The sequence below is a fragment of the Struthio camelus genome, chromosome Z, assembly GCF_040807025.1.
Source record: "Struthio camelus isolate bStrCam1 chromosome Z, bStrCam1.hap1, whole genome shotgun sequence".
Lineage (NCBI taxonomy): Eukaryota > Metazoa > Chordata > Aves > Struthioniformes > Struthionidae > Struthio > Struthio camelus.
Genome location: NC_090982.1, coordinates 28,887,522 through 28,900,494, shown reverse-complemented (window position 1 = coordinate 28,900,494; position 12,973 = coordinate 28,887,522). Strand labels below are relative to the sequence as shown.

At 35.7% G+C, this 12,973-nt stretch overlaps 1 protein-coding gene across 3 annotated transcripts in view; it reads left to right on the top strand.

The window, feature by feature from the left end:
• Positions 1-12,973, top strand: part of LOC104143891 (guanine nucleotide-binding protein subunit alpha-14) — an 88,027-nt gene that overhangs the window by 36,701 nt on the left and 38,353 nt on the right. For all 3 annotated transcript variants that reach the window (XM_068926780.1, XM_068926782.1, XM_068926781.1), the window contains one exon: positions 3,375-3,559. In XM_068926780.1, coding sequence (XP_068782881.1) covers positions 3,375-3,559 — 185 coding nt within the window. The remainder of the gene's footprint in view (positions 1-3,374; positions 3,560-12,973) is intronic.

Here is a 12,973-nt window from a genome sequence, read left to right as displayed (position 1 = left end):
CATCACTTGAATAGGCAGTTTGCCTTTGTTGTAGGTAGATATAAATTAGATCAAGTAGGGCAACAAAACCCACTAACCTTAATTTCCTTAAGAATAAAACAAACAAACAAAAACTGATACATACAGGGAAGAATTGTAGCTTGGATTACAGATTATCTCTTCAAACCTGGCCCCATCTCTGCCAGCCTACCTTTGCTGTGTGTGGTGCTTGGAACAAAACATCTTTGTTTAAAAGTTAAAAGTGGTCTGACTTCTTCCATGTGTCTGGAATCTGTAGGCTTTTCCTTCTGTATTATATGCTCTTTTTATCTTTTTTTTTTTTTTTTTTTTTTACCTTTTGTGATGAAATGTCTTACTCTCTTTCCTTAAAAAAACAAACAAAACTGCCTTTGCTTTAGGTTTAAACTTAATTTTGGAGCATAGTTACATAACTATGAAAGTAAAGGTAACAGTTTCACAATGATTTTTATTCAACTCAAACATTAGTAGAGGGCACTGCTGTAATGTGATAGGACTGTTTTTCTCACTTGTATCAAAAATAAGCCAAAAATTCAACATGGATTAATCAGTGTGTTTTCCCCTCAAAAATAAGGGTTCTGCTGGCAGTGGAAAAGTGTTTTGTTGTTGTTTTTTGTGTGCATGCTTTTTTATTTAAACTGAATTATATTTCAGTCATATTTACGCTGACGTCTTTAAAGCTTGCATGCCAGGACTGCCTATCTGAAGGCTGTGATAGGTAATAAAACACCAGCATTTTACTAAAACAAATTCCTTTGGAAACTTTTGTTTTCCATGTATTCCAACATATCTCTGTTCCATCTCTCTCAAGTAAACCAATAAAATGCCAAAACTAAAAAAGAAAAAATCCATAACAGTTGTTGAAAGAACAGCTATATTAATCTTCTTTTTGCAGATAACAGTATTAAAAATATTTCTTGCAGCTTGATTAAAAAGTTGCTTTGCTTTTGTGCTGATGAGCACTGTAGGTCCTGTTGCCTAGAGAGTACAGCTGTGCTAGCAATGTCTTAGAGAAGGGCTGTTGAAGAATATTGCCTGAAATGAGAAACAGCTACAACTAAAGGAAAATCCTCAATGGGTGATGCAAAATATAAAAGTTCATTAGACCTATATGAGATAGATAGTAGAATAAGAACTGATGACAGTTGTAATTGTTTCAGAAAAATGGCTATGATGTACAAATAACACATGGTAATGTATTACCCTTTGATCTGTTTTTTTGGTTGTTATTACTGTTAATGTTTGGAGCACTGTAGTTGCTTGATCTTTCAGTAATGGCCTACTGAAAGGCCTACTATGGTACTGAGATAGTATGATTAAGCAGGGACTGACCTTTTCTGTTGTACCTGAAGATGTAACAAAGGTAGCTTTCCTCATTGTGCTGCTGCTGCATTTTCTGACATCTAGTGGTAATAACTGTAAATTATGGAAAGACTGTTAATAGGAATACTATCTTACTAGCAAATAAGTTTTAGTGGAGGGATGAAGGCAATCCTACATCTCAACCAAAATGCATTTAATTGCTAATCTTCCTAAGGATTACAGTGAATGTTTAAAGGAAAAAATATAAGTATTTTTGCCCTCGTACCATCCTTTATTTGAGAAAGAATAAGAAAGTGTTGTCCATGACCCTCTTATAGAAAAGCTCTGTGGGATAGGAATGGGTTCTTTTGGTCACATAGCTCTGATGCAGAATAACAGAAAAGTTACAGAAGATAATAGAAAAGATGAAAAAGAGGTCGGGCAGTCACAAAACAAATTTTTCTGCTGATACAGGTATTACTCACCTTTGTAAGGATGACTAGAAATTGCAGAAGGATAACATGAGAATGGGCAGTGAAATGTCAGATAAAGCTAATTGTAGATTGATCTAAAGTGATGCAGATGGAGAACTAGATAGTGTACATGCTCTTTCTTTCACTTCCAGTACAGAAAACATTATGATACTAACTCATATTTAGGCCGTGCTCTTGATAGTGTCTGAAGTTTTTATCTCCTCACTGTATCTCAGAGGCGCAACAGAATTGAGGTAGCTTCACCAATGGTAAAAGGAGTGATCGAAGTCTGGTGTCTTTTCCACTGTGAGAACTGAACTGAGCAGGTTAGGGCTGTTCAACCTAGAAAAGGTACAGCAGAATGTGACTGTGATAGAGGTCTATGTGTGTGGAGAAGGTGGATGAAAGGATTTATTGACTACAAGAAGCAGAAAGGAAGGCAGGAGAATGCAGCTCAAAAAATACGTAAAAGGAAAGAGATCTTTATGCCACGGGGTACAGAGCTCTGGAGCTCCCCACTGATGCACACTGTGGATGCAAAAAGTTTCCAAGGCTTTAAGTTCTTGAGTGATCCAGGGGGGTTGCCAAAAAGGCACCATCCAGCAAACCAAGTCCTAAGCTGCAGAGGATACTGGGAGGGTTTTGTGGGGAAGTATCTCATGTTCTGGCCCTATTTTCGCTCATCTCTTGGCCTCCATTTACAAACTTGATTGAATAAGATAGTGGGCAGGTATGACCCTTAATATCAGTCAGTACAGACATTCTTCTGTTGTAATATTAATAGGAAAAAACAGAAAAACAAGGCTTGAATCCTGAATAATGTTAGGGAATGCATTGTTATAACCTACAACTTAAAGCAATACGTACATGCAAAATATTTTTTGATTGAAGTAAGATCATACATAACTTTATAAAATCTGTAATTTTTTGTTTTTATAGCATTAATGTTTCAAAGAGTAGCTGACATTAATGAATGCATTTTTAAGTATTTCAATTAGCATGTTTTCAATCAGCTTTCATATAAAACTCATATTTCTAATGAAACTAAGTTATATTAAAAATACCAAACTAAGTCTAAGGATAGAATTCTCCCCTAAGCTAAGGATAAATGCAGGCTTTACTATGAAGATGTAAATGGTACATAAATTTTGTGTAGACTTTCAACAGTAAAGAACTTCATCCTTACAAATTTTTTTTTGCTTATACTCACAGCTCTTGATTTTTTTTCTTAGATAACTTCTACTTACAGTATGCTTAGATTAAACATAATAGGATGTAGTATGATAAGCCATATTTATGTATCATTTACTAAAAATTCCCAAACCCAGAAATACAAGTATTTTGTTTAAAAGAATCTACATTATGGAAAACAGAAAATTCAGAAATGATACTGAAGTGATACAATTATTGATGATTCTTATACTTGGTCAGATAAGGTGTGCATCATTTCATATTCTACAGAAAAAAAATGTTTACCTTATTCCTGTAGAGATGTATATTCACATATATTCTCAACCACCAGCATCTGCAAATATTACACTCTTTCTCCTCTTTTTTTTTTTTTTTTAATCCCATATGCAGGCACAGGAGAAAGTGGAAAGAGTACTTTCATCAAACAAATGAGAATTATTCATGGATCAGGTTACACAGAAGAAGACAGGAAAGGCTTCACAAAACTTGTTTACCAAAATATATTTACTGCCATGCAAGCTATGATCAGAGCCATGGATACTCTCAAAATACAGTACACATTGGAAGAGAATGAGGTAAGAAGGAACAAAGAAAGTAGTAGTTTCAGCACAAGAAATTTCAGTTTGTACGGAAGTGGTTTGAGTCTTAACTTGTTACAGCAGAACCTTAAAAATCCACGTGTCCTGCAAGGAGTTTCCTGCCCCACAGTCTGATTATCTGGAACAACGGAGGGTTCCTGTTGAAAACAGGGCTCTGTGCAGGGTGAGGGGGGGATGAAGTTGAGGTTGGGTAAGGAAACAGAAATTTCAAAGTTTCAAGTTGGTCATACGTAGAAAACAAAATTTTAAATATGAGTTATAGATTGTATGTGACAGTAACATGCACAAAGCCTGGTTTGTCAACAGAGCTCCAAATTGAAGAACTTTAGAAGTCTTATAGAAAGACGTCAGATCTGTTGGATGCTGGTATACATAGAAACATACCACTTGGGGCCCTTTTATAACCTTTAGGCACTTACTAGCCTGAAAATGTAGAATGCCTTTTCCAACTTTTTTTAGTTTGAATGTATATGTCATTCAGTTACATTTTAGGAGGTGTTCTTTAGGGGGAGGGAGGTTGGAATGTAGCTCAGTTTTTAAGGCTTGTCATGTTCTAAAAAGTGTTTATTTGCTCAAGTATCATGCAGAATATGTAAAGCAAATTATTGGGACGTTTGTTTAACTTGAGAGGGAGCTGCAGATGGCTAAGTTTTGGTGTTGCAATAGGGAAGATTCGTCAAGGCAGAACTTAATAAAATTTATTCATTTTTTGAAGTGATATGAGGAAAACATAGTTGACATCATACTTTTTGTCAAAAAATACCATCACCCATGGAGGATATAAAAGTTGTGATTAGGCTTCTTTGATTATTTAAATTGATTTATACAGTACATTCTGTTTGGGCTAGAGAAAAGGATAAAAGATAGTTTGCTGGATAAAATAAAGGGTTGCAAAACTGATGGTGGTGGTTGTTTTAATCATACAAAGAACACGTAGTGCCAGCAAAAACAAAGTTGGATTTGAGAGAACCAAGGTATTAGAATAATTCATTCCTACATAGGAAGAATATTCTCAGGGTTAATAAACTTTTCTTCATAAAAATACTTCTAGCTTCTTGGGAAGAAGGAGCTTACAGAAATGGAAAATAGATCTGTGAATATGCTTCTTATTTTTTAATTTTTTGGACATCCTAATTCAGATATGTGGGCTATCATGAAAAACAATGATAATCAGAATGTACTTGTAGAAATGCATTTGCATTGTCTCTTACTGAGTTTTTGGGTTTTGTTTTTCTCCTTCATCCCATTAAGACTAATATAAAAAGACTTACTCAGCAGCCAGGTTTTTCTCATTCTGGTGTCTGAGAGTCGAGCTGGAGTCTTTCCGTCTCATCAGCCCATAACACAGTGTTCTGGCCTTATCGTTTTCTTGACAACAGCTGTGATGGCAGTGTCTTCAGATTTAGGAGATTATAATGCTATTATAGCTGTTGGTGAAAGGCAGAATTTGGTCTGGTGTTTCGTTATTAAAGGTAATAGTACTAAGTGAGAAGAACCCAGTTTGGCCAGCTCAGCTTTGGTGACAGATAGAAAGCAATCATTCTGCTTATACAATGATAAACTCGAGACACAATTTGATAATAACCACATATAGTTCCAGTCACTTCGTAGGAAACAACTATATTTTAATCTTTCGTTGAGGTGATGAATAGAATGTAAAGTGTTATCAATTGTATAATTGCCTTTCATTAAAAGCTTGCAAAGCAGGTAATGCTAAACAGTTAACAGGAACAGTGGTAAACACCATGGTTCGCATTTTAGGTGTAAGCACAGAGGAATTGTGATTCTGGTGTCATAACTGTGTTGTAGCAGTGTGTCCAGTGATCACACTGAAGTGTCCAGTGTGCTCCTCTGTGCCTCATTATCTCAATTTTTCTCCCTGACAGCCCTTCTGTTCCTTGAAGGATTCCTTTTCCTGTGGCCCTTCTAATAACTCTTCTGCTTTTCTTGTTTCCAGTTTGTTCTTTGACTGGTTCAGATTTTCTCCTCTCTGGGCCCTGAAATTCTGAGGCTGCTGAATATCTCTTGATGTAGTGGGGTTTTTTGTAGCAGAGAACAGATCGTTCTGTGCTGAGTATCTCTTCCCTGTAAATATGACATCTGTGCAAATCTGTAACTTATGAATGGACATAACGTCCAAATACACCTCTTAATGTTTGGAAATAAAAGCAAGCTTTATAGAAGGTCTTTAAAGAGGTTTCTTGTGGCTATTGTCAGATACAAGTATTTAAATACATAATCTGAGTTCCTACAAGTGCCGAACAGTTTCTAACTGCCGTGGACTGTGCCACATTAAGGTGGGTATGGTTTTGGGTGGTGGTTGTTTTGTTGGTTGATTTGGTTTTGGTTTAGCTGCTTGGACAAGCTGCTCATCTATGTAAATGTATACACACACACATGCACTATATGTACATGTATGTATGTGTATATACGCACACACGTGTGTATATATGTGTGTATGTGTGCATATATATGTACATGTGTAAAAAATGTATGCCTGACATTTATCTTATTTTAGGAGTACTTTTTCTGGGCAGGCAGTTTTCTTCCTAACTGAGATTGTATGCTCTTTTGCATACTTTGTCCCATCTTCAGTTTGGAGTTGAAAGGTATCATGGCATATTTGGGGTATATTTTAAGCCTAAATTCTGCAGATGATTAGGAACCTAGTTATTCAAGGAATAATTATAGTACTGTTTGAACCCCAGGGAATATAATGTTACTTTAATGGGAATATCGAGGATATCATTTGTAAATGGTATTTGAATATTTTTCTTATTTCTTTTTTCTTACAATTTACTCAGATTTTTGGTTCAATACTACTTCTGTTATCAATTTAAAAATTTTGCTTTGGCACTTAACGTACGTTGCAGCATAGGAGGCAACTTCCAATCATGAAAATTGAAATTAAAGAATTCCTGACACCTGTTGATAAATTAAAATATATTAAGTTACATTTCTAAAAAATTATTACAAAACAAATGGCATGTGAAAAGAATATTTATTGTGCTTGCTTATTTAAGCTTTACTTATTTTACTTCAAAAGGCAAAAAGACTAATTAAAAAAATGAAAAAGGCCATAGTATTGTTTATGTAACATAATGTTGTTTATGTAACAGTAATGCCCTGAGGATTGAAAATTATCAAAAGTATATATTTTTTCTTCATTCTCTTTAACAGATGTATTTTTGCCTACTCATTCTGAGCACTGCTTTTTTCATGGTTTATGTAGATTTTTGGGATGTATCTATTATTTGAAATGATTTTTGTGCTATTTAAGACCATGAAACTTGTTGCTAGAGGCGAACTAACTGAAAAGAATGCACATTTATTGTCTGTATGTCAGTTTTGCAACGACATGAGATGGAAACTGTACAAAACTGAGTATTGGTTGGATATCTAGTTAGAGTACAGCATCACTTGTGCTTTCCATACCGTAATAGGAACAGTCAAAAAGCACGCCTGAAGTTAATGGCAGCCTGTCTCTTGGCTTCTCTGGGAAATTGTGATTGAGCTACTGTGAATGTTAAGGTTTGAAAGTGGGAATAAATGGAAGGGGGAGTGCACATGTGAGGAGAGAAATGAGAAATCAGTTGATAGCTGAGAGGTAATAAAAGCTCTTTTGCTTGCCCCAAAATTTTTTCATCAACTTACAGTCAAAGGGAATGGAGAAAAAAAAAACTTGAAATAAAAGGAGGAAAAGATTGGATGATGTTGGAGGAAGCAAGGTTATAACATTCCATTTGTGAATATGTATCAGTCTTCAAAGGCAGCTTTAAAAATATTTCTGAGTTTCTTAAATCTGCTAGTCAGTCACAATTTGCTGGACTAGATTCATTTTGCGCTATCGTAAATGTATGGGAGAAACAAGCTAAGCCTTGACTACACTGGATGCATTTTAGAATACTAGTTCACCAAAACCTTTCCCTTCACTTCTGAGCTAACATCTATCCTATAGCCTATGTAAATCACTCTCCTTCCTTTCTCCACATATGACATTAGAAGTTTCAACTTATTTGCATTAAAATATTTATGTGCATGTGTTTATATGTGTGTATATATGTTTAGGTATACACACACACTCTTAGCCTGCTGGGAAGATCTTTTTAATATAACTGTTTACCATGAGGATCGTAAAATTGGAATGCAGTCCAGTTGTTGTGGATTGCTTTGCTTTTTAAAATACCCTGGTAAGATGACAGTACATATGTTTGCAATTAACAGCAGACCTTTATGGCAATATGAACAATGATTTTTTTTTTCTAAAGAGAAAACAGAGTACTGTAAAAAAAAAAAAAAAAAAAATTTGGAAAGAAATCCTCGTGTTGTATCTTCAAAACATTGTTTGCTTTTCATTAGTAATAAACTACTATCTTTGGATCTTACAGATTTTCCCTGGTATGAGTGTTAGTCGTAGCAAAATTAACATTAGTCTGACAAAAAGAAGTACTACACCGCCAAAAATGAATTTTACAGGACAGGTAATTTGCTACCTCAAAAAAAGTGCAATGCAAAAAGCCAAGGATGGTAGGATGTGACTTAGGAATTACTGAAGGAACCCATGAAACTGGGGCAAATGGAAAACAAAGTAAAGAATAGTTTCTGGTTGATTCTTTGGATGGTTGCAGTTGATGTGGAATATAGCAAAACATAATTCTTCCCTTTCTGCAAATTTTAAACCTTAGTAGAGAAACCATTACTCATGGTAGATGCTTTATGTTAAGAGTGATCCGACTGTGACCTATTTTATGCTCTTAGAAGTACCTTTTTCTTACAATCAAACTTAACTTTAAAGATTTTCTACTTCAGTAATTGTGCTAGCATTAATGCAGGTGAGAAAGGATTGGAATTTACAGGCAATCTTGATGTATTTTTAGCAGTTTACTTTAATAGAGATACTAATTCAAAACATTCCAAAATATATTGCATGCTCATTCATAATAGACATGTTAAATCTTGGGTTAAAGCACAAAGTCTGAATCTAGGTATTCCTGAATAGAAATTTCAACTTGCTTTCCCAAGGAAATGACACCTATGTGACCAGGCTATTTTTATCTGTCTTTTGACCTTCTATCTGTTTTCAGTTGAATTCAACAAAGAGGTTGAAGTGAAAAAAATGAAATTTCTAGCTTCACCAAGCTCAGTGCTGCTAGACAGGTAAAAATAAGTAAAGGAGAGAGCTTCTCCGACTACTGCAATTGAGGTAGAAGCAGAGAATCAACAGATGAGACGCTCCTTTCGAAGTGCCTACTACAGGAACTGTGGTTCAGTTGGTCACAAAACATAGCTATGGGAAACCAGGGAGTGATTTAACTGCCCACATATTAGCATGTAGCGTCATATGTGCAGACACCTAGGCATACGATATCTGATCTTCAGCTTGCTCCCTGCAAGGGCATAAGTTTGTCTTAGATTTTATGTATTGTCTGCTAGCCTTCATCTGCCAGGATCTCAGTACTCGGTGGTGTGTAGGATGGCAGCAGGTGTTTCCTGCAGGCAACTAATGCATCCCTCAGGTCTTGCTAGTTCTGTTGCCACATAGCACAGTGTTTTATATTTTGATTAGATGCATCTTTCTGTGGGAGGGGAAGAGGATAAGGAAGTTATTTTTTGAGTAAGAGTGTTGCCTAATTCTAAAGAGCAAGATGCACGTATCTGCTTTGGGGGATTTACTTGTGTGCTGTTTTACATGAACAAGTATAAATCATATTCATACTGAATTAACAGCTCACTACTTGGAAGTCAGGAAGAAACTTTTCCACTTCTCAGACTACCACCTTCCCTTCCTTCTTCCCACACATAGGCTGTGCATGTGTTTGGTTGTGGGTTGTATGCATGTTTGTTGACATAAGAATATATGGGATAAGTTTGAGGGAATTTTTTTTATGTACTCCAAAGATTTCAGTATGCTTTACTGTGTTTAAAAATTGCCAGACCACTAATGGAACTGTTTCCAAGTAATACCACTCCCTTGAATGGTGGAAGTCACATTCTGGTTTAAGTTATAGTACAAGTGTATGTTAATAATAGTTAGTAATTAGCATTATTGTCTATAGGGAGACCTGTAGGAGTGTACTACTATAAATATACGGACCATGGCTGCTTCTTACTTTAAAAACTTACATGTTTCTCTAGCCTGATGTTTTACTGATGAAGTGAATGCTGGAATTTACTTTATTTACTTATTCTCTCTGTATATAGGAGAAGTTGTTTGCATCATTGTTTGCATTGGTCCATTGACTTTAAGTAAAGTACAACTGATTGGCTTTCTCCACATTTAGAGCCATTCTTTTTTCCTTCCTCCTCCTCTTTGGTAAACTCAGTGTCATGGGCAGAGTTCCTTCCTAAATAATTCTTAGAAAGATCTAGGTACAAAAGCAATATTGGCATGCTTTGGGTGTTCTTAACACACAACCTCCACCTACCTACTTTGTCTCTTTTCTGGTGAAACTGCTGTATTTGTTTGTCATTCTAAATAATCAACTGTTGCTTAGAAATCTTCAGACATTTCTTTACCTTTAAGCTCCTTAAGAGTTACCAGAAACCTAATAGAATTTTCCTTCTAATTTTTTTCACAACCCCTCCCACCCCCTTTTTTTTTTTTTTTTCATCAGTATGTTTAAATTCTGTGTATTTTCATGGAGGATTTTAGTCTCTTGCAGTAGGGGAGATGGTTTATCCTATCAGGAACATAGAGATAAGCTTTCCATTTTTTTGCACTAATTACTAGAGTGTATTTTGAATGTTTTAAGATAAATAATGTAAACAACTTGAACAATATTACAAGCAGAAGAGCGTAAAGGAAGAAAAAGTATATCTTAAAAAATATACACAGTTAAGGTTTGTGGCAGAGAAATGAAGGATTGATGAAGGATTGTGTATGTATGTGTATGTAAAAGATTTTTAAGGAAGTTCAGGCTGAATTGACCTAGTTAGATGTCTAAATTGAGTTTTTTCTCATCTGAATATATTTGTATTTCCTTTAACATTGATTTTTAATTTCTGAAGTCCTGGTCTTCAGTTGCATTAATCCCTTTTGTAGAAGGAGTGTATTTCCTCTAGAAATACGAACAAGCACACACATTTTAAATGCTGCTCTCTTGCAGAAGAGCAAAGCTGATGGATACCGGCTTCATGGTGACAAACATTAAAATTTCTCTCAACCGTAGTTGAGCCTGTATTTTCATAAATCTGAAAGTTTGACCAGAAGTGTAATAGTAGAGTTGCTGAAAAACAGACATACATAAATATATATATATATATTTATATATACAAGAGGTTAACAATCTTTGGCTTTTTAGAGTAGATTTTAATATTCTGCAGACCAAACATGCTTTCTGCTCCCCATACTCTTTCCTTCATAACAGCTGACTAATTCTATTGCCTTCTTTGTGGCTGCAAAGGCATCATTTATTGGCAACTGAAATTAAATGAAGATTAGTAAACAAATCTATTAACGATGCACAAGATGGAGCAGAGTCTAGTTCCCTTATTCTTTGTACTGAGAGCTAGAAAGATGAAAAATAGTAGAACTTTGTTTTAGAAACTGAAACAAGGTCACTGAACAAAGGCTGCTGTGGCTGAGTATGAGCCTCTCTATCGGAAGTTGCTGCTTCTGTATCAGAGTCAGCATGGGAAACCCATGCCTTTGGCTTTGCTGCCCAAGTTCAGTCTGGCAAATTTGCACCTGTAATTGTCACAATAAATTTAGCTGGAGTTCATCTTTCAGAGCCCTTGGTCGGTAGGATGAGGAAAAAATGACTCTGAAGCAGGAGACAACTATGAATCGTCGTTTTTATATGATTTGTCATGGCTTTTGGAAGCTAACTGTTAAAAACAGTGTAAGGTTCTGCCTTTTCTGATTTGCCATCAGGAGACGGATTGGATCAGCTCTAAGAGGAAGAGAGATGAAAATGTGTCGTAGCTGGAGGCTTTTGATATGTGCACACAGCTAGTTGTATTAAAGATGTGTTCTCTGTGTGAAAGACTGTAAGACTGTTTTTGCTAACAACTTTTTCCAGTGAATGAAGTTTCATTGTGCAGTCTTCCCTACATACTTTGCTTTTATTGACAAAGAAATGAGTATGTGTGTGCAGTTGAAAAACCTTCTTTCTGAGAAGAAAGACATTAAGTTTTATCTTATAGAAATATTTACAATAGTATCAGACTAACTCCTTGCAATGGAAAATTTAAGGAATTTTTAAGGGAAGTTTAAAGGGTATTTTTATAAGGGAAAATTGGCAAATTTCTATGCTGCTGCAATTAAATATTTTAATGAACAAGAAGACAAATAAATTAATGGCAGATGAAAAGACCAATTAGTAGCAACTCAGCCAAAATCACTTAAATCAGCATCTGCTGTCATGTTAAAAATGAAAAAGCCACTTCAGAAAGGGAAGCGGCTAGAAAACTCCTCTAGGCCTGCTCTTTTCATAGTGCTAAAATCTGTGACACGTTTTGTGAATTTATGATCTGCCGACAAAATTATTCTTTGGAATAAATTTGCCATAATGACAAAGTGCTTTTAGTGTTAGTCTATTTCCTAGCAAACAGCATGGTGCTGTTTTTTTACTCTGTTTTTTTCTTTACATGTATTGAAACGTGATACACATAGCACTTTTCATGAATTTAATTTAGATATTCTTACTTTGAATAAACTGGTTCCACACAACCTGATAGTGATGCTGGTCAGCAAGCCCGTTTATCTGACCTTTTTCCAGGGAAAGATAAGCAGCACTTTTTAGGACATAAAATGCTGCTCTTTGACTGAATGTCTCTTTGCATGTGGTCAGTTGGTTTTTCTTCTGAGCCATTTCCACAGCCTCAGCGTTTGACTAGGAGATGAGTTTAGACGCATTGAAAAAACCTGCTGCTGTCTGGAGGGCGCACTGCTGACATGCGGCCTGGAGGCTCCCCTAGTGAAGCGGGACTGAATGTCCCTTTTCTAGACAAGAGGACATTAACTGTGTTATCTATTTTTGAGGTTTGGACAACTCTAAGTGTTGTGTTCTGTAGCTGTCAATTACAAAGTCTATCAAGGTCCTACTAGCTTGTGTAAAACAGCGATTTGGATTGCTCTGACATTTAAAACATTTTTTACTTACTTGTCCATAGAGCAACAGAAGTACAGTAAATTAAGGCCAATAAATTAAGGATTTGTATATGCAACCACTGTTCTCTCTGCCTCATAAAATTCTGGATAGTGGTGTTCATTGTGAATTTAGCTTTCCTGAGGGCAAGAAGGCTGGGGATAGGAGGAGGAGGAAAGCAAGCCAGGAGTGCACAGATTGGCAGCTTGTGGGAGAGGGAAGCCTGAACCAAAGATCAGTACCTTTTAAAATGGCAAAGCTCTCTTTCTATCACTTGTTTTTCGTCACCTTAATTTCCTAC